General features: G+C 37.1%; 1 protein-coding gene across 9 annotated transcripts in view; it reads left to right on the top strand.

The window, feature by feature from the left end:
* Positions 1–23,097, top strand: part of CRPPA (CDP-L-ribitol pyrophosphorylase A) — a 120,444-nt gene that overhangs the window by 90,913 nt on the left and 6,434 nt on the right. Inside the window, exon 10 of one of the 9 annotated variants that reach the window (XM_030008354.1) lies at positions 11,638–11,805. The exons of 6 other annotated variants lie outside the window; for them this stretch is intronic. In XM_030008354.1, coding sequence (XP_029864214.1) covers positions 11,638–11,763 — 126 coding nt within the window. In that variant the 3' untranslated portion in view covers positions 11,764–11,805. Of the gene's footprint in view, positions 1–6,103; positions 6,145–11,637; positions 11,806–16,156; positions 16,178–23,097 lie in introns of those variants that run through there. 2 more of the 9 variants (XM_030008359.1, XM_030008360.1) reach the window with 2 other exon arrangements.

The following is a 23,097-nucleotide window of genomic DNA, read 5'->3' on the forward strand; positions in this document are numbered from 1 at the left end:
TAAAGATATGATTTTAAAATAAGATAGGAAGTTTCTGAGGGTTGTGCTTTGTAGACATGTTTTGAAATATTTGCTCTAATCTTCTGAGACAATGTTTTACTACATATGAAAGGTATCTTAAAGATGTGATTTAGGACAATGAACGTGCATTTTATATAAACATGTTTTATCCAGTAAAGACGAAGTATTATCTTGAATTGATGAATTTATTATCGTGACAATAATATAAATCATAGGAAAGAGACAATACAGGAGGAGAAAGCCAGAAGGATTAATTACTATGGTCCAGAGGTGAATTATTTTATATACCAATGAAGTTTTATAATGCAGGCTGGATTTTTTAACTGGCTGTGTATAAAAAAGTGTTGATTTGCAATCCCTGCAGCATAAATACTACATTTCTTCATCAGTCAGCAATACTTTTATTACTATAATTATACTCAGAGGCAATAGGATTTTAGGCATCTGATTTTATCCAGATGATAATTCTATATTTATTAGCCAAGTTTCTAATGTTTATTTTGAAACAAGACATTCCTACGCATGCTTATGCGTGCAGGAACACTTAAGGCCTACCAGGAGTTTACAAGGGCACACTACATCGAAGAAACATGGTGTGTCCTTATTATTTCTTAAATGGATTGAATGTCTCACTTCCTAAACTATAGTTATTTCCTAGATGGATAAAGTATTTTATTTTTGTTAGCAGTGTCTGTTCATCGTGGCATATTGAAAGGTAAAGTGGGAGCAACTGCAAAACTGTTCTTTTTTGCTCAAACTGTCAGATATAAATAAAAGTACCAGCGATGCGGATTATGTTCTAGTTATTCCATTTTTCCTGCTCGCTAGAGATTATCAGCTTATGTTCTAGTTATTCCATTTTTCCTGCTCGCTAGAGATTATCAGCATCTTTCAGTAGAGAAGAAACTAGGATGCAATGTATTTGTATAAACAAAGAGGAAGAAGGAGCTCTAGTAGAAATTCAAGTAGCAGAAAGGAGTTTTAAAAGTCAGAAAGAAAATAGTGTTCTCTTCAAAATTCTTGTGAAATTGGCCTACCATGATCCTTAATTTCTGGGCTTTTTTCCACCCTGGAATCTACATCAGTATCAAGTTAGCAAATACTTAGTGGCTTCAGCTGAAGCATTTTAGCTTCTTTGACTGCCCTCATTGAAAACACTATGCAATGATGAATAACAGTTTTTGAAAATCAAGTGAAGTTAATTTGTAAATCTCTACACAGACACTCTCTTTCAGAAATGTAGTAGCCCGGGGCAAGCATCTGTGGAGGAGTAAAATGCGTATGGATTCACAGCTTTAGTTCACAAGATCTTAGTGTGATTCTGCAGTTTTCTCCAACAGCATTTTATAGCTTTTAAGTTTATTGTGCCTCTCAGAGTTTTAGAACTGTTTGTGCTATTATTTTTTCTTTTCCATGCACTGGGATAGGTAAATAGCCTTCTGCATAACTCTATATATACTACTGGAATTAGTAATGCTTTCATTGTAAGTGAACTTTATTTATGAGATACTCATAGAGTGATTTATCTTTTCAAGTATCAACAAGCGATCAGGTTTAGAAATAAGCGTATTTATATTCCTTTCTCTGCATCATTGATTGATGACAGGACCACTGATGCTGTGCTCTATGTGGGGGAACACATTCTAGGGAATGCTGTGTCTGGTCAGATCTGGAGATACAGATCTTAGTCTCTCTGTCATCTTTTCTAAGAAGATCTGGGAGGAGTGAACACACAGGATCAGATTTGAAAGAAAGAAAAAGTGGTGAGGAATTCTTCATCTTAAGCTTGGAAAAGAGGAAAGGTTCTATGTCATGCTGAGCTTTTAGGCTTAATAGTAGGGGGTTTGTGTTTGTTTTTATTTTACCTTGTATTATTTTTATTTATTCCATCCTTTTGATATTCCACAATCATGGTCTTTAAAGAAAATACTGTTATTTTGAAATATATTCTCTTTGTGGCATGCAAATTAATTATGCAGTATTTCAGAACTTATTTTGGTACCTTATTCTAGTATGTATGTGTGTATATAAACAATGTGGGTTTTGGTTAATTGTATTCAACAAAGCTGAATTTAAGGTAGACTGAGTAGAAGCCTGGAACCCAGAAGTCCTTCTAGGAGAATGGAGGGTTTGTCTGCATGCCTGGTTGCAAGAAGCAGGGTTTAGTTAATATTACAGTCCATGTTGCCATAGTAATGGTACTTCAGTTTTTCAGCAATCTTGTTTGTGCATAGCTCAGAAGCAAGAGTTTGGACTAGAGAACTGTGGAGATTTCCTCCAGTTTTACGCTGCTGTTTAAGAAAATGGAATTCCTAACAGCTACTCAGTTATGAAAATGATTGTGCCAGACTACTCATAGTATTTCACTGTGTATGCATGTTAAAAAGCATTTCTCAATGACTGATGAAGATGTTCAGTGGAGACCCAATTATCATCCGAGATGCTGAGGGAAAAATAATTTCGGTGTCAATTAACCCGAGTTCTGCAATGACGCTGGTATGTCCTATTGAAAAGAAAAAAAATCGCTGTGCTTGCAGACTGGTTGCTAATACTGTAAAAATTGAGATTAGCAAAGTAAAATTCTTAATTTGGAAGACAATGGAGAGTTCATTATTAATGATAACAACATTTTAATGCAAGATTATAAAGGTTAAATAAAATAATGGCAGGGCTATTTATTCCTTTAAAATTGCAAAGTAAAATTTAAAACCCAAGTCCATTAAAATAAATATGCACGTTTGCTAAAACTTGCAAGAAAAAGAAGCTTCTCCGTTAAGAATCGTAGATGATATTTTTTGGACATTTTTACTGCAGAATTCTAGTTTTATACTGTGGTACATCAGAACAGGGTTTGGAGAAGCTTTTTAGTTATTCATTGCTGCTTTAGGCTGGCAAAATGTAAATGTTTTCAGGCCACTTCAACACTTGAGCACAATAGAGGGTGGAGCCCCAGGCGGGTCTTCCCAAAATAATCTACTGGTATTAGCATTGTAGTACATTAGCATAGTTGACAAATGTTAAGTATGTTAACAGTATTTTGCCTCTTTTTTTTGCTTTTGTTAAGTTTTAACATTAGTATAGCAAAAGGAACCTCTGTGGAATCATAATATATTGTATTGCTGCATATGGAATATACTGCCAAAATGTCCTGCTCGTGCCATCACAGACTAATAAAACCTCATAGTCTTTGCCATTGACTTCAATGCCAGTGATTACTGTCCCTTGAGTACAAATTTCACTGGAGTTTTCATGAGTAGTGTGAACGTCTCTAGTTTCAAGACTTGATCATACCATACTGCTTCATGTAAGAAAAGGATGTTCTCCATATAGAGTTATATATACACTGTTCAAAGAACATGGTTTGCAAAATGCCCCCAGCGGTGTTGATTATGACTTTGCCCACACTGGGCTAGCCCACTGTAACTGAACACAATTATAGGAACTTGAAATTTGTGGTGATTATGGTGAAATCATGCTGCCAGCTCATGGCAGAAGACGTTGACTGTGTCTCTGCATCCAGAAGTTCTGCACATACTGTATGCTTCATCCCATGTCCCAGGCTGATGCAGTCCCATCCAGAGGTTCTGGCACCTCCAGGTGGTGTCAGACCGGAGGCAAAGCAGCAGTGGTGCTAGAGACTCCGAGAAGACATTCCCTCCTCAGACTAAAGTGCCTCCACGACGTCTGAAGTCAGTTTATCTGGGGTATCCTCATAGAGTAACTGCCATGGATGGAGGAGCAGGGCCACAGTTCCTTCTGTACTGGTCACTGACAAAATAGTGGTGCGAGGTCAAAATGGGTGGGAAACTCCTGATGGCTTTATGGTGGCCCTTTTGTGTAAGCAAGGACAGAAAGACACAGAGCAGAAACAGGAAGAGAAACAGAAATAAGGCTTGACTCCATATCTGAGGCTGAAGGGAGATGCATTTCACTGCCCTTGCCACCTAGCGTTATTGTGTGAGAGGCAAAAGGATGATGAAGTGCTTCCCAGAGTATCTAGTTGAAATATCTGCTCTTTGGAAACCAAAGATTTATGAGATAGCTTTCCTTTGGACTGCTGAAGTGGGAATACTTGATCTGGGGCTCAGGTTTGAACTAGTCTGAAGTAAAATCCCCAGAACATGTATTGTGTAATTGCCAGGTCCTCAGCAGCAACTGCATCACTGTATTGATCTGCTCTTACTGTGCTGCCCTACTTGGTGAAGAAGTCTGAATTTAGGAAACTCCAGGAGCTATTCTTTTCCTGATTTCCTTGGGTTAAAATATTAAACCAAGCCTTCCTATGCCTGGACTTCAGCTACCTGTCCCTCCTGCACTGGAAAGCAGCAGGAAACTCTCTCCTCTCCCTACAACAGCTGCCACCTTTTCTTCCTTGCCAGGCAACTTCCCCCTCTCCTTTCATCTTTTCAGTACATGTAGTCATATTTTCCTTACTTTCACCTGCAGCAGCAGCATCCCTTTTGTAAGCAAATAGTCCCTTTCCCTTACTCCCTTCAGCAATGGAATTACCTGTTACCTTTATTATTTACTCTAAATTATCTTAATTTCCCTTACTTTCTTACCCCTGCCTAGAAGTTTCCACTCAGCTGTTATGCCTCCACCTACTGGTACGGAGCAGAGGCTGTCTGGAATGGGTGGTTTGGTTAACTGAAACTTAAAAAGCCTGGATGCTGCTAGTCTAGAGGCTGTGCTTGGGAGAAGATGTCTTCCAGCCTTTTGAGCACCCCATCTGGCTGTTCTTTTACCCTCCATGACCCTCACAGAAGTAGTCTGTCTCCCTCGACAGCATCTGGTGCTTAAACATTTGTTCTGTGACTCTTCCAAGGGATCCTGTGCCAGATGGATCTGCAAAATGGATCCCTGTCACTCTCACTACTTGTTATTGGACTTGAACACAAATACAATCTAAATGAAAACAGCATTGAACACTTTGCTTAGTGTACCTTTTAGCTAATTTATTCTTTTGCTAATTGGATGAACTCTTTGGATCAAGATTTTTATAATGGAAGTAATAACTGCCAACTTATTTTTATTGCTTTTTATTACTTCAGGCAAATATATTATTTTGATATTTAAATAATTGGCAACAAAGTTGCCAGTTACTAGAAAAATTACAACAGTGAATCATCGTCAGACATCTTTTTTTAAAAAAAGGGGGTGGGGGCTGTAAGAGACCTCCAGACGTTATGTTGTTCATGCCCCTCATCAAAAGAAAAAGTCCTGAGCAGGCTGGCCTGAACAGGTAGTATTGCTCAAATATTGATAATTAGAAATACTTCCTGACATATCCCAAAGAGCAGTAAGCACTCTCCACTGAGTATGTGTGGGAATTTGAGCCATTCTGCAGCATACTCAAGAGCAGCATGATCCAAAGTGGAGCTGGTGGCTTTGTTTCAGCGCTGTTCACATACTTTTACAGTGAGACAGGCAGCCTACACAGACCCGAGTTGCCCAGTGGATATCTGGGGCTGTGCTCACTAGTGTAGTTGCAAGGAGGACAACACTGCAGGTAGTAAAGTTGTGCCTAAATTGTGTGCCTAAAATTGAGTGCAAAGCAAACTGTGATGCGAAATGCTTCACAAAGTTCAATTCATCATTAAAAAATTTTATGTAGATAAGGATCTTCTCTTGGCAGGAGCAGACTTCATCATCTGTTTTTTTCATGGCAATTTATTTTGATAGACTGAAGATGAAAAGAATGTGGAAACAATAAGCATTGTTATTGCTAAATAGTATTTTGGTTATTAAATAGATAATGTTGGAAGTGATGGGAATGCACTTAGCAAAAAAGCATTTTATCAGAGTATGCACTGAAAGTTAAAGCCAAGTGATATTAACATAGCAATTGAGTACAGTTTTATACAGCCTGTTTGTCAATTCTAATGCTAAGACTTCATAATATGCTTTTCTTTTAAGTTTAAATACCTATCTCACAATGTATACAAGGCAAATGGTTGGTGACTTTCTGATCTGATGAACAATTCTAAGCCTCGTCTGTGAATAATGTGTTCTATCAGGCGTTTGTTAAACGACTTCTCCATAAATGCCTTTTCAACTTTGTTTTTGTCTATCATGTTGAAAGGTTTCCTGAAACTTCGTGATGGTGGGGACGGCACTCCACAGGTGAGACTGTTAACAGAAGTGTGTCAATATCTACATTAACTTTACCATCGAAGTTGAACACTACATGTGCTGTTATTTTGAGAGCACTGCTCAGAGTTTCAAAGCTGTACATCAAGCTGTAGCACTAAACTTGAGGCTTTGGGCTTGATTCCATTCTTGCAGCAGTGTATGATCATTTGAAAACTGTGTTGCAGTGATATAATACTGGTTTTAAATGTAGCCAGACCAAGATTTACATTTGGAATGTTAAGTTAGTGCTGCAATGTGCCTATACCTTACAAAATATGACTGTGCCCAGGTTAAGCACACTACCCAACTATTTCAGGAAAGCTAATACTTTAACATCTTTTTGTGGTAATATAAGATGAAATTACCGAAGACGTATGTTCAGCAATATACAGTGTCTCCACCAATACTCTTATTTGCACTGCAAATACCACATTTTTAAAACACTCACACACTGCAACAACATAAACAAGCAGGACTGAGTTTGATATGAAATGTCAGAGTTAACATCTATGCAAAATAGCTTTCTAAAAATTAAGAGAGGTAGGTAATTGCAAGAAGTCTGTTAAGAGAACAGTGAGGATATATGTGCGGTGATTTCACTAGTACACTGAGATGTTTTATACAGCTGAGAGTGATGCTGCTTAGTAAGTATAATAAGGTGCACTGTGCTTTTGTACTGGCTTTTTGCCCCCAGTTCTGCTTCATATTCTGGTAAATGTTGACAGTCATACCCGCAGGTTGATGCCTGTTACAGCACTGTCAGGAATGATTCCCCTGTAGTTCCAAGTCACATAATCATGGAATTGTTCAGGCTGGAAGGGACCTCTGGAGATCTTTTAGTCTAACTGCCCTGCACAAGTGGAGTCAGCTACAGTGGGCTTGTACAGGACCCTGTCCGGTCAGGTTTTGAATATCTCCAAAGATGGAGACTTCACAGACTCCCTGGCCAGACTGTTCCAGTGGTTGACCACCTTCACAGTAAAAAAAAAAAAAAAAAAAAAGTATTTTCTTGTACTCAGATTGAGTTTCCTGTTTTTTCTTAAATTTGTGCCCATTGCCTCTTGTCCTTTCAGTGGTCACTGCTGAGAAGAGTCTGACTGCTGCTTCTTCTTTATTCTCATCCATCAGTTATTTCTATGCTAAAGCCCCTTTGAGCTTTCTTTTCTTCAGGCTGAAGAGTCCCAGCTCTCTCAGCCTCTCCTTATATGAAAGATGCTCCGTTTCCTTAATCATCTTTGTATCCCTGTATACTCATTCCAGTAAGTCCATATCTTTGTTGTACTGGGTTGCCCAGAACTGGACCCAGCACTCCAGATGTGGACTCACCAGTGCTGAGTAGCAGGGAAGGATCACCTCCCTCGACCTGCTGGTGATGTGCTGCCTAATTCATCTGAGGGGGCTGTTCATCCTTCTTTGCTGTGAGGGCACGTTGCTGGCTCCTGTTCAACTTCTTGTCCACAAGGACCCCAAAGTCCTTCTCTGCAAAGCTGCTTTCCAGCCAGTCAGTCCCCAGCATGTACTGCTGCATGGGGTTGTTCCTCCCCAGGTGCAGAACTTTGCATTTACCCCGTTGTGAACTTTGTAAGATTCCTCTTGGGTTAATTCTCCACCCTGTCCAGGTCCCTCTGAATGGCAGCGCAACCAAGGCCCCCTGTGTTCTAAGCAAATCATAGGAACAGAGTAGAAATTAGGGTAGAGAGTTATTTTTAAAAAGTGCTTTTTAAATAAATTCCGCAATCAAAATTAGAGAGCGAAAACCCACAAGAAGTTCTTGGGTATGGTAAAAGAGAGATGTGTCTGTTCTCCTCCCACCATCTGAACATGTTAGAGCATGCAGGTTTACAATTTGAAACAGCATATGAATTCACAGAAAAATCAATAGATGCATTCTTTCCATAATTGTTACCAAGAAAGAGATGATAGGAAAGCCTGTTCTCTGATGGGCGATGGGCTTCCTCACATAGTTACTTGCATCTAAAAATTAATGTGTTGCTGTGGTGGATATACTCTCATATTTGAATTGCTTAAAAGCAGAGATGCTACAAAACGAAGAGGAGAATTCTATACAGATTTTAGTCTTACACTCAACAGGTTTTTCAGTGAAAGAGAAAAAAGTTTATTAGTTCAAGAAATTTGCTTAAAGTGTGTCCCTTTTTATAAATATGTGTGCATTTACAGGACTATGATCAATATGTTTATTAACATTGTATGTGGTTTTATATCAAAGAAATCAAGAATTTGATACTTGGATTTTACTTCACATTGTAGTCAGTATACAGATGTGTTTTGTCTTAAATATTTGTACATTGTATTTTATATACTGATACTGTTCAGTAGTCTCAATAATCTCAATAATGGATGAGTGGAATCATACATATACACGTATACAACTTTAAGCAAGGCATTTCTTCAGTAATACTACACTGTAAGGAACAGTAGGCTTTGTAGCACTTGCCTGGCTAAAAATTTTTCTAGACCTTTGGGGAAAATACTGCTTCTAGAAAAAAAAAAAAAAAAATAACAGCAGCTGCCTGGTATGATTTGTCAAAAAAAGCACTTTTTAAAACAAAGCAATTTAAAAGTCCAGTATAGGAAGGTGGTGGTACTCAAAAAACTTCACTGAGAAATGCTTCAAACTTTGAAGTATCGGGAACCAAGGTATGGCACAGGAAGAGTGTATGCATGCAGTTTGGAAACTTGACTTTAGGCAAATTGGAAGTGCTCTGCTGAATGCAGATTTGTAGCAGGGGTTGAATAGATTGAACTAGAAAATATTTCTTCATTAACAATTGTATTTGCCTAAGTGAGTGGGTGTGATAGGTATGGCTTGGGAATAGACTCAATAAACTCATGCAGTTACAGATAATGCAGCTGGCACTTTTAGAGCTCTTTTGTTCATTTGTTAAAATGAACTTTTGATTGAATTGGCGGTATCTGTGAACCACATGCAGTATGTGTCATTCATCTGTTGTTTTGCTGTATACCTTCCGATGAATTAAGCAACAGTATCTGGCAGGCATGTTTCATTTTTCTAATATGCTCTGTCCTCCACTTATTAAATCTGGGCATTTAAGAAATGCAAATGAGATTAATATTACGTTGACTATCGCTGAGTTTATGGAACTTCTCTTTTCATCTCAATTATGCTCAATTAGTTGTTAGGACTCTTAAAATGTTCATGTTGCATTGATTTACTTTATGTTGGGGGATTGGTGTAGTAAATACTGCAAATGGAGACTTCTAATGTGCAGTGCCACCCCTGTTACTGACCACAAGGAGAAATGGAAAGGAAACTTTTTCCACTTTCAAGATTCTTAATTTGTTTTATCTCCATCCTATTATTGGGGTATTTCGAATTCTGCTGAATTCTTACCAGATATAAATACTCAGTTCTGTTTTCAGTTAAAAAATTTTCTACATATTGATAGTCTATGGAAGTTGTAAAAATAACACAATAGAATATAATTGTAAAAATATAAAATTTCCTCTAAGAATTAACTTTTTTTTTAATAAAATAAACCACTGTATATTTGAATTTATCATTTTGTGTGGCAGAACTTTCATTGCTACACCAAAATATGTTTGGAACCAAGTAGCCTGGCATTTGAATTTCCTTATGTTTGCATAGTATACAAAGCTTCGAAACAAAAAAATAAAATTGAAAACAAATAATTCATCACAGGTCTTTAAGAAAATATCTGTTACTTAACCTGTAGCACTTTTACCCAGACACTAAGTAAATGGGAAATTGAAAACAAACCTCCAAGGCAAATGTGGACACAAAATACAAACTTATTTTAGTAAGGAGGTATTACAACTGGTCACAAGTAAAATTTAAAAAAAACCTCTTCTTAGGTATCACTTATAGCAATTTAAATCTATATCAAGTTCTATTGTAATTTTCTGTGCATGGGAGACAACTAATGCAGGCACAAAATTGCATATAGTTTTCTAATGGAACAACACTTTTTGCAATATATTGCTTTTACTTTCAGCGACTATTCAAGTAATAATTTCTTAAGTTATCTTTTATTACCACAGACAGATTAAGTGCAGTTTTTATGAAAAATAAGAATCTGTGGGACTTGGCTTAGTGTTTTGCTGCTTTTATTTTTATATATATCATCTTATATTTGCCTTTAGAATAGATTTTTTAAAATGCCCCTCTCCCACACAAGAATTTGTCTCAGCTAAACAAGTTTTTGTAACAAATGCAATGTTCTGCATGGAATCTGAAAAAAAAATATTATTCCTTTCCATATTACAATCACTTGATTAGGACATTCAGCTATGATATCTAAACAAGATGTAGGCATTAGGCTCCTGATCTGAATCACTTTATAGGGAAGGAGAGGTTCATTTATACCTGTAAAGGGGGTCTAGGGGAAACAGGCTTCCTGATTTAGTTATCCATTTTTTTTTCACTCAGTGTTGGAGTAGAGTAAGTCAGACAACTTAGAGAAAGTATATAGAGATTTAGCAGATTTTAGGTTTAGCAATTCTACTTTTTAGCAGTTTGGTGCTTCCAAACCGGAGTATCTCAGGAGTGTAGTGTCAAAAACATGTGAAGTACTTGACTTGCGGGTATCCTTGGATTTTGAAAGTTATACTTCTGGACTTGAGCACCCTTTTCCTGTCCAAGACCTACTGAAAGCCATAAAGCTGTTCTGTGAATCTGTGTCTGAATCTGATATGGTTTTGGATCCTGTCATCTGATGTAGTGAATTTTAGTAACTATGTTAAGAGCTGTTCTCCCATTGCCTAGTTTTGTAATTCTGACTTTCTTGTGGATTGTGTTGATCTGGTTGTCTGATTTTAAAAAAGGCTTTTGTAGCCACATATTGCTTTCATCACAACAGACACTGAATACTCTTTTTGTTACACAGAAGGATATTTTAAAAACCTTTATTTTAAAGCATTTTTCCGTATATGTCAGATCAAATTATTACATAGGGTGTGTTAGGGATTATCTGTGAGGTTGTATCAACTCAGTGTTAATCCTTTATCTGTAACTGTCCAGTTGTTTGCCTTCTCTCCTAAATACTATCACAAACAATTCTGATCTTGGACATGGAATAAATATTAACAAAAGAATCCTTATGAAATAATGGCGGTCTTGTATTCAAAAGTTGACTTTATTCTTACTATAAGTTAATTCATCTATTAACCAGTTTTATGTATAAGCACATACACATGATATATTATCCTTATCAGTAAACTCTGCTGTCATTCAATGACTGTTTATAGATGTACCCCAGGAGGCTGTACTTCACTGTTACTTTCAACTCCTTTCACGTTAAATAAAATATGAAAGAGTACCTCTGACTGGTATACAAACCAGATTTCTCACTTTTTCATGTTGCCTTTGGAATATGATTCCTACTTTGATTTATGTAATTGGATTATACAGTTCACCTGCTTAAGCTGCACAGTAGTGTTCTACCTTCTGTTTTTCATTCTTTACTTTTCATGTGATGTCTCAAGCCACAGTTGCAAAGCGGAATTTGCAAAAGAGAGAACAGAGTAGACAACTACTCTGGTGGTGGTGAACAGAATGTACTTTGGGTGAACACAACATCGTTCATGCTGATTTCTCCTTTTGATGACTAGCATTCAAAGATGCAGTAGAAATTGTTTATAATAGAAACAAAGGTATGCGTTTTACATGTTTTATCAAGACTAACTTAAAATATTTTTGAGGTACAGATACTTATCAATAATGCTTTGTGTCTTAAAGCCAATAAGATTTAGAATCCTAGCTTAAGTACAGTATGGACAAGTTTGTGACAAATGAGCAATTCATATCAGAAGTATTTACACTTTTCCAAGAAAAAAGCTGATGTTCGTGGCATGCCGTCAGAGCCTTGCAATGCACTTGCCAAAAGTCATCCTCAGTTATTGCACCTGAAGTACATGACTGAAACCTTCTTTATGTGTAACTTCAGAGAGTATGTATCTACCTACTGTAAGGTTGATTGAGTTTGTTATTACCAACAGTCTTTGTTGGTACTTTGTTTCACTCAAAAGTCTTGATGTTCTGTTGATGTTGAATCTTGGATGTGTGTCTCTCTCTGCATAAGGTGGGACTGACAACCTGGGCAGTAACTAAATAATCTATTTTGGTGACTTGTGATGCTTTTTATGTTTTTACAGTTCTTGCAAGAGAAGAAACTGATTCCAAAATAAACTTTAGAAGATTTCATAAATAACAAACCTTAACTGTAATTGCAAATTACATAGCAGTTTGAATTACCTTACTTAGATACAAGGATTCATGGACTGGTTTTTTAATGAATGCATGTGAATACACTTCTTGAATTTTGAGCCTTTGGTCGTTAATTAGCACTGTTCTGTAAATTTGAACTTTTTAAAATGTTATTTTCAGATTCTAAGTTAACAAATAAGATCATATTAGTGCATGATCTACAAACAGTGGGTGCTGGCAGAATCTCACAATCATGTAGTACATCTGCTTTGTAATGCTGTTTATGAGAATCTTTTCTAGTTCTTTTCAGCTGAACTGTGTTTTTCTTTGCCTAACAGGTTAAGAAATTGAAAATGAAGTGATAGCAATTGCCATTATAAATAGCTTCAGGGTTCTTGATAAAATTAGTGTTCTGGAGCTGGTGTGCAATGAGATCATTCACAAATCAGTATGTAGCCTGTTTTCCTTATTTTGAAGTTTATTTTCTATTTTATATCAGTAATATAATCCAGGCATTCCAGTGCAAAACAGTACTTCTTGGGTGGTAAAACTCAATAGGTATTTAGTCTCATGCCTTATAAAGCTACTAGAGGCAAATTATAATTGTCTTGAAATACAATGCCTGTCATAACTTCTTACAGTTTATGTATTATCTATTGTGTAAATACAATATTGGTTCCTTTAAACACATACTAAAGTCACAGCAGAAAGTAACATCACAGTGGCCAACACTAGGACTTGGAAAATTGTAAGGTCCATGGCAGCCTTCTCAGAGCATTATCAGTTAAGCACATTAAAGGATTGCTTCTACAGACTGATTTAGCTTTAGAGCTCCTGGTATTTACTGAGTGCAGAATATGAATTTGGTCGCCACATACATATATATACTCAATATGATGATAGCTGCAGCAACAAGGATTCCTATACAAAACTCTTTAAATTCATTACTTCCCTAAATGCATCCTAATGACATGGAGTGAATCTAGAAATGCTCTGGGAAAGATGATTTTGGCTTAATTACATTTTATTTTATAAATAGCTCTGCATTTTAAAATATGTTATTTATGATATTTGGGTTGAATTTTATAAAGAAAAAACTTCCTGATTAGTCATTTTAAATGTCATTGCAAAATCATTAATAATGCCCCTAACTGATATTTATTACCATCTTTTACAACCACTTTTTTTCTTTTGAGTTTGTTTGAACAAATTAATTCTAGTGTATATTCATAAGGCTTTGAGATTGCTCATAAACAAATAGACAAAAATTTAAATTGACACTTCAAATTTCCATCCTACTAATATAATCTTATAAATTGTATCAAAAACATTTGAAAAAAAAAAAGGAAAAATAAGACAGATATTCTAGTATCAGTCAGAATAATACTCTTCGTATGTTATATATGCATTACCACTATGGAAGATTTCACTAGTGGGTTTGGACCTGATGAGTCTCTATATAAAAGGTCTGTGTCTTGAAAGTGTAGGTTTTGGATTCTTGGGAAAACCTGAACTAGTTGCTTATATTGTCCAGGGTATTGGTAAAGAGAGCAAAGATTTGAAAAATACTTCAAAAATTTCAGTAGGAGTGGAAGACAGGAAGTTTTTTTCTAATACATGTTTCTATTATGCTATATAGTTTATGTAAAAATATGTGCTGCAGCATCAATATTATATGAAGAGTAAAATAACAGGCATGAAGAGAAGAATGTTTTTTCAGATGAAGGTTAGGCTAAACAGTTCAGGAAATCCTTTCTGCTAGTGTCAGATCTGGTTAAAGGAAAGGCTATGTGGCAACCAATGGGAAATAATCAGAAAGCAGTAACTGAGAGAGTACGGATTTTTTAAGTCACATCTTTGGACTGGAGCAAGTCCACAGTCAGTCTTGAGCACAAGACAGCCTGTGTTTTGTTAATGGACCTTGAAGGGAACATGTAGCTCTGTTTGTTAGCAGATTGGTTTGACTGGGAGAATGGAATCTCACTTTGAGCATATAAAAGGGTATTCAGCAGCAAAAGTTAATGCTAAAGTTCCTAACAGGTAAGCTTCAAGTAAATAATAGAAAGTTAAGCTCGGTAGTTAATGTGAAGGAGACATTGTGACTGAAGACATCTAGGAGTGTTAAGAGACGAGGCTGTGGCACGTACGTACTGCTGCAGACATAGTTCTGCTTACTGAACAGACAGCAGATTTATGGAAGTAGAGCATGCAGGGTAAAAGCTGAGGCCAAGAGCAGGCACAAGGGATTACAGTTAGTTGAAGACAAAAGAGATATTGAGTCAAGAGAGGAATTAGTGGAAATGGAGTTTGAGATTACTTCTTTTGTCCAAAGGAAACTTTTAAAATATGTCCATGAAAAGCCAAACCACACATTCATCTAATCAATACAGGCTGAGGAGACGAACAATGTGAAATCATTGCCCGTGTAAAAAGATACATGCAGTCGTAAATGCAGCTGTGAACTTGGAAGCAAATACTGAAGCTGGAAGGAAAAAAAAAGTGAGTAAAAGTCAGAGAAAGAGTAAAAGTTGTGCTTTCTAGTTGAAGCACCAGGAGATTCGTTCTTAACTAACACCTAACTTATTTGAGCAGCTGAACTAGTTTTTAATTCTGGATAAGGCTTAAACAGAGCTACATTCCTTTTCTTCTTAACCAAACAAATCTGTGATAGAACAGCTCTGCAGGCTGTAATAGCTGGGCTTACACAGTGGGTGCTTGGATTCATATCTGTGCCATCTAGTGTTCTCACTTGAGTAGCTGTACCATTTCATGGGAGTTACTTCCTTGGCAGCTGTGGATATCGAGACCAGAGCCCAACAAAATTAAGCTACTATGTTTCCCTTAAACATAAATGTTATTACAATACAGTTTTTACAAAAAAACTAGTGGCTTTTAAAAATAAATTTAAAATTCCTCTGTAGTCTTATGTCCAGAATCTGTAATGATTAACTGCTGTCAAAATTACTATCAGATTGAAAACTACTTAGCGTTCTGCTTGCTTTCATTTTTGACAGTTATATTCAGAAAATAATCCAACAATTTTTTTAAGCCCTCTAAATTATTCTTTTTAATTAATTTTAAATATTACCAATTAACATATTTTAAAATACTTTAAAGATCCTGCAAATGAATTATACAGGTATTTACTTAATATCCAATCTGATGATTCTTGCATCACTTCTAAATATTGGCAACGGTAATATTTAGCTGAATATTCAGCTTTTATAGGGAAAGCTGAAAAACAAAAACACTCCACATGCAGGCAGTCTGCAAGACACTAATATCACCTCTTTTACCTTACCGTCTTGGAAGAATGGCAATCCCCTTTCTTATAAAAAAGACTTGTGCTCATCACCGTGAAAATAACTGGTCACTTGTTCTCAGCCCATTGATTTCAAATAGCTTTGGATAACCCAAATTTTAAAGTGAGGAGTAAGTGATGTGGTAAACTCTTACACATCATGTTTAGTCATGCTCTTGGAAACTGTCATAAATAGATTCTTTATCAAATGCCTATTATGAGAAGATACTAGGAAGAGCCGAACTTATCTTTGTAGACAGTCACAGACATATTTAAAGTTGCAAGTAGGCACAAGATCGTTTTAGGATGTTTTGAAAGGAAACTTTGGTAACAATTTAATTGAAAGTGTTAAAGGCTATAAAACATAGACTCTTCTGTTATGCAATGCAAGATACAACATACCTGAAGAATAAGCTTAACACTGAATGCTAATCTCATAAAAAGAGATGTGTTCATAACTAACGAAATATTTCATCTGTTTTATTTTTAATAAACAGACTTAATTATGGACTACAATTAATCCATCTGCTAAAGTAAGACTCATTCCTTTATTTCTTTATTCTTTATATTCTATTTCTTTCTGTTTCTTTTTAAAGTTTTAAAATAGCCATTTTTCTAAAAGCACAAATTTTTTTTTGTTATTTTACAAGAGTTTTATCACTTGGATATATTGTCATTTTGAGTGCCTTTGTTTGTATATAGACAGGCTATTGTGTTACATGGTTTGGGCCGATACTAGCTGGCAGACAGAAAGAGAAGCCTGTCTTGGCAAACCCTGATTTTTATGTAAGAGAACATCTGTGAGCTCTATCTTTGTGGTGTAGCTGGACTCTCATGGCCTAAAAGAAAACTAGAATCTAAAAGCAAGTACATCTGTCCCCTTACAATTGTAAGGATTGTACATTTTGAGTTTAAGGGTAAGGATTTACTGGTGAACCCTGAGGAATGACACTAACTGCTTTAGCTGTTTGCTGTGTTTTAGCTACAAGGCAAGTTTTGGGCCCTCTTCTGCCTTCCTATCATTGGGCTTATACTCAAAAGGTTTTTCTGAAACTGGCTATTTGCTGTCCAGCTATGTGGTAGTTTAATCAGTAGCTAGTGGCAGGAGAGATTCCTCCATTCGACTCGAGCTATGGGGGGATGGTGAGGTGGGGGCCCAGACTCGGAGCAGCCATCACAGCATGAGCTACCTAGGGGCTGCAAAAGCCAGCTGAGAAAGCGAGCAAGCGCACATGTGATTAGTCCATGTTGACATTTTGCGCCGTTCCAGTCATACTGCTAGCAAGTTAGCTGGCTTGAGGATATTTTGACTGTATCTTTAAAAATCGCACTATGCCCCTCAGCCCTGTCCATCCGTTCCTACCTCCCATGCTTCCATGGAAAGGTCCAGTGTGTCTGGTGCTTGCCATTCCTCTCAGCCACTCGGTGAAAACAGAGCACTTTGCCACAGTGTTTTTACGATTCTTCTCTGCCCTGTCCGTTGGATTGGACACGGGCTGTTTGCTGCTGCTTTCTGAACCCAGCACCTCTGCTCACACCAGACTTCAAGAACCATCTTTCCTCTAGGAGTAATTTTTCAGAATTTGTGTGCTCCCTCCATTGCTTAGCTGAAAACTTTAACAAGGGCAAATGCTCTATTTGCACTGGCTTTAGGCTATGAACTAAGGAGGATGAAGAAATGGAGAATAGAGAAATTGAGAGTTTGGATCAACATTTTTAGAAATTATTATCTTGTCATGCATACTGGATAGGGATTCATTCAGTTCATGTCCTAGGGTGCTGCTCAGATAAACTGTCCAGTCTTAAGTGTGTAGGTAAACATTGTGTAGGCAACAAACCTGAAAGAAAACAATAGATAGAGGCAAATACACTATCTTCATTCATAGCAGTTTTGAGTGTATTTGAGTATATTTGAGTCTACTTGTGTTTAGAGCTCCTTTACTCATAGAATTATTCATGCTTGCATGAAATGCAATTTACTTTCCTGCTTATTACATTCACTGCATGAAGACTGCTTTGGAGCAGGGAACAAGTCCGTGTTCTGTGCAAAGGGGTGTTGAGATCAATCAGAATTACCACAAAATTAATGTATTAAAACATCATATTGGTGCGAGAGACAAAGGGAATGAATCTTTATTAACAACTTGTGTTGTAACTTGTTTTTACCCTGCTGACTCCTCTCCTTTTACTCTCCAAGGAGAGATGTCACCTCATGTCCTTGTAACTTTTTGCCTCATTTCTGGATACTTCTTTATCAGTCTGGTATTTTTATTTTGGGGGTAAAGTAGACTAGCTTGGCCTTACATAAAAATCTTGAATTGTAAGGAATTTATAATTTTTGCCTTCTAGTAGGCTGTGGACCCTCAGCTGTAGACAGGAAAAGAATTCAGAGATGGGACATAAACTATGCCTAAACATCACACAGATGCGGTCAAAGAAGTGGAATTTGAGTGATGAGATGAAAGATGTAGGATGGACATTCAATTTTAAATGTTAAGTTGTGATTCAAGGATTTTTTCAAATTTCAGTGTCTAACTTAAACATGTTTAAGTTTTAATGATTTATTCTGCAATCAGTCCCTCGTCACAGAATAATGAGATGATGCAACTTGAGAGCCACTTGCAAGCAACTGGCTAGATTCAATTAGGAGTATCAAATTAGGGAAATCTGTGATATCAAATGCTTAACAATGAACTTCTGGACAGCAACTCCCTCTCACTGTGTCTCACTCCCGAACACTGACATTTGACTAACTTTAAAGCTGCTTTTGAAATTTTGAGAGAGCAGTTTAAAAACAATTACATATTATGTCTTCTGTAGCAAAACACAGAGTTTAAAGTTGAATTTCGGTCTCTGCAACTGCAAAGTAACTGGGCTCGTAATACTGTAGTTACTTTGGTTTGTATTTCTGTAACCAGGATTGGAATGTGGCCTTTACCCCACTGAACTGATATTATCATCCTAAAAGTTTTGGAAGCCACAGGACTGGGATGTGAACAATAGCTCAGCACATGTGTACGCATACTTTGCCCCTCAGAATCTCTTGGGTTTTGTTTATTTCTTTCCCCAAAGGAGAAGTTTTAATTTTGTTTTTTAGCAGCCTATACAGTTTTTCCTCTGAACCATCTCAAATAAATTATCTGTAATCAAGAGGAATGTTTCTAATCAATTAGTTACTGTAGCCGTGTGCTTGTATTTCAGATTATTCAGTCTGTAGGAGTTGTATAATGAAGATTTTAATGACTGAACAGAATGCTTATATTGAAATGGATGGAAGCATGCCTCTTCTTATTTTGGAGAGCTGGATGTCTATTATGCATAATATTCCATATGAAGTTAGCACCTATAGGAGGGGAGAACAGTGTGGTTTAGACTGAAAGAATGGAAAAAATGCTCACAATTCCTTTGCACTGATTTTCAGCATCCCCCAGGATATTCAAATACATCACTCATTCTTTCCAAAGACCTTCCCGTTTTGTTACAATCACTAATTAAAAGTTGCCTAGTCTTTCTATATAACACTGATAGTCACAATCACAAATTGTATGTCACAAATTATATGAAACTGCTCCTGCACATTTGTATGCAAAATTCTGTAACCTGTGATAGCTAAAGCATTTCATGTCTTGTACTGCATATTAGCAACTTTGATGTTTCCAAACTAGTGTGTTAATTTATTTCTTGAAAAGTGCAACGACCAATCTATGTTGTCAGTATAATATGGGACAGAAAGGAAAAACCTGTAATATCGAAATATACTGTGTTAAATTTACCATAAAATGTGTACTTTTTTGCTCTTGCTAGAAGTTTATATGAAGAAGTGCTGTATTGTTTTCTTTGTCCCCATTAGGTAGGTTTTGCAGATCCTAAGTAATGATGTCACAGTGCTCTAAAAGTAAGGAGAAACTTTCAGATATGTGATACTTACCTACTTATAATTTTACGATTACGCTGATGACCTCAGATGTCACTGGGTAGAAACGTCCTACTCTGTTCTTTGAAGATTTTTTTTTACCTGCAGTGTATGACACAGTTTGCCTATCAGATAGAGCCTCTGGCATAGTAATCTCTCCTGATCTTTAGCAGTGGCATGTCTTTTTATGTTTTGAGGATTGAGATGGTTGTGTGCTTAATCTTTTACTTCTGTCATTTCTTCTTTTCCCCTTTCTCTTAGCTTGTTCACCCACCACATCTCTCTGTCTTCCCTACATATGCATTTTTGCCTTCCTACTTACTGCTGACTAGGGCTAAAACACTAGTCATTGAGTGAAACTGAGCTTGGAGGTGCTGTATTTCTCAGCTCATAATAGGAGGAAAACAGCTAAACTGTGCTTAACTGCTTTTGCTCTGCTGCTAGCCGCATGTGTCAGATGCATTCATACGTGATCCGTAGCTGCTCCGTCTTCGCTTGGTGCCTGGTGTACTGCAACAGTCTGCAAATGATTTGCATGATTGGGGTGTTATGTTTTGCAGGAGGCCAGCGCTACTTAACCCGTTTTTTCTGTATGTGTGTGTGGTGGGTCTGCTATGTTTTCCTGGCTGCCTGCAAAACTTAACGCCGCAGCCTGTCAAAGTATTTATAGACTCTCACAGTGGAACAGGCAGCAGAGGTTCCATCACACATACACGCCGAGGGAAACGCTGTTACATGCTGCTGCTGCGTGGAAGGCTTAAATCCCATTCCCGCATGAATTTGTTAGTGCTATCAGATTGATCCAAAGCTTTCTGAAACCAAAGAAAAGGCTTGCCACAGCTTCACTCAACTTCAGCCCAATCTTAGATTTTCAGGAGCTTGCAGAGCTGGTTGTCAGAGGAGAAAGCAAGTCTCCTGTGCCTCAGGAGCATTTCAGTTTTCCTATACTGATAGTAAGAAACATTTTTTCCTTCCCCCTAAAAACCCTTATGGTGTGTTTTACAAGGTTACCAGAGTGATATGTTGTAGGGCCTGTAGGTAGTACACTAACATATATTAATAGGAATACATTTCATATTATAGTCTTATTTGGTAACATACTGTATTAAGAGACCACCTCTAAGAAACCTCAAACACATAATATACTTTTGCAGACAACCACATCTGTTAAATGGCTTATTTCTGCCAGTATTTTTGTACCAGTCCCATACAGGTGGCAGAATTGGCTGCTAGTTCAAGCATTTTGTAGCTTTTTAAACAATTTAGAGGGAAAGATGGTTGACAGACAGTTGTGCTATCACTACTGGCATACTCACTCTTGCCAAGAGCTTAGATCAGATAGTGGTAAGTGCTGAATGAAAGCTCTTGCTTAAGCTGCAATGATTGAATGTGCTGAAAATGCTCTTTAAAACAAACTCTTCAGAGAATTTTTTGGTCCAGGAATTTTTATTGATTATTCAGTATGATCACGCTAACATTTTTCTTACAGGGAAAAAAAAAAAAGACTTGGAGAGGACAAGAACAAGGAAATATAAAGCCTAGGTCTGTGGATGACAGAGGCATTGGCACCAAGCTCATGTCTGTTCCAAACACTGTTTGTCTATTTTACATCAAATGAGCAAACTTTTGGAGCAAAAGTTAGGATGGAGCTTTCACTTGCTCCCCAGGCGTCTGGAGGAGTGTCTAGGCTGGAGTCTTGTCATCTTTCTGTTGTGATACAGTGACTGTACATAGAATGGGTATTCCTCCACAGGGATTTTTAACCCCAATTCAAAAGAAGTGTGATCTGGGGGGTGGATTAACCACCTCACACAAAGAAGAGAACTGAACCCTGGTCACCTACATGCTGCAGAACATGTAGATAATGGAACTGTTTTAAAACTGCTGATTTAGGGGAATTCTGTCTATTCTGTTCGTACTGGAGAAAGGAATTAATCCTATTTGAGTTTTTGTTTGTTTGTTTGTGCTGTTGTGTTGGGTTTTTTTTAACAAAAGAGCAATGTTTACCTTCAGTTTTAAATCTGTCAATCTTAGGTGAAAAGATATACACAATAGCATTAGAGACATAATCCTGACAGACTCTGGAAGATTTAAAATACTTGCCTGTCCTCAGTGCATCCACAGAGTCATTTTAAATGTTGATGGCTCTCCATTTTCTTATGACAAACTATAACAAGCAGGGTTGATCACTGGTACAGGAGAGAAAGATACGGTGCAGTATCACATATTTATTCACAATTTATCCGGGTTTGGGTTGATTGTAGCATGGATGTACAACTATTTAACTGCAGTGAAATAACTTGGATCTATCAGAGTTCATTAACTAAGAGGTCTGCTAGGCTCCATTAGCATAGTGACAATTTAGTTCTTCCAGTGCTACTCATCTCTTTTCTCAATCCTCATTGCATCCTGAGTATCTAGATTTCTAAATTATTTCTATTTTGAGGAGTATCCACTAACGAAGAATTGATTGCATTTTCTTAGTTCAGAAAGGAAGCAAGGCTGTGTATACAGAGGTTCAATTATGAACCTGCTGGAGTAATTTTGAGCCCAGCTACCTATCTGAACTCAAACGCTACCTTAATTATTTATATATTACTTGAAAGAAAACCTAAAAATATTTAGAGAAATACTTTTTTTATCTTTTAGATTGATCTGCATAGCTATCTTCTTATTGAGGTAAACTGCTGCATTGATATTATGTATGAGATGTCACTTATCAATAGATCCTTTGGCACATGGATTCAAAAATGTGATGTGGAAGCATTTTAAGAAGAAAGGAGACTTCAGATTAATTTGTACTGCTACAGAAATGGAGGTTGCTTTAATATGTAGATACATGCCACTACATATCTTGAGTAGGAAAAAATGCTTCTTTGTGAATCTACCACAGAATTCCTCCAAACCATGTTATACGATTGATTTCTGGTAGTGGAAGAACCTCAGTCCCTCTCCAGATCAACTTTTAAAATGAAAAATACTAACTGAAGAAGAAAATGTCAAGTATTGAGGTTTCTGAGGCTAGATTCTCTACTCAGTTTCTCTGAGTGCAAATAAAACACTGTCAGTTTGTGACATCAGGTGAGTTTTGGAGGCACCTGTTATAGCCTTTGTATAAATTGCTGCATCCCGTGGAGTTTTAAATTAGCAGCAGCTCCTCTTGTACCACCAACATAGTCTTTTGCAAGATGCTTGCCAGAACGCAGACTATTTCACCTCTTTTCTCTTCTGCTCATGCCTTGTGGTGTATCTGGTGTGCACCTAGGCCCACCCTGCAAAAGGGAGCAGTGGGCATGGGGTCCTTCTGCTGGCTCCAGGCTTCTTCTGTAATGATGTGGCAGGAATTGCAGTACAGCACAAATGCTGTCTTGCAGTGTGGTTTGTCCCTCTTTCCTTCTCTGTTTTGCTGGGAAAGGTGTCCACAGAGCAGTTAATCTTTGTTTAAATGACTGTGTTTATGTGGTAGCTACATGGGATTTGTGCCTCATTCGGGGGGGGGGGGGGATTATTTGATTGTTGTTCTAT

The sequence above is a fragment of the Aquila chrysaetos genome, chromosome 3 (genome assembly GCF_900496995.4).
Source record: "Aquila chrysaetos chrysaetos chromosome 3, bAquChr1.4, whole genome shotgun sequence".
In the NCBI taxonomy this organism is placed as follows: Eukaryota; Metazoa; Chordata; class Aves; order Accipitriformes; family Accipitridae; genus Aquila; species Aquila chrysaetos.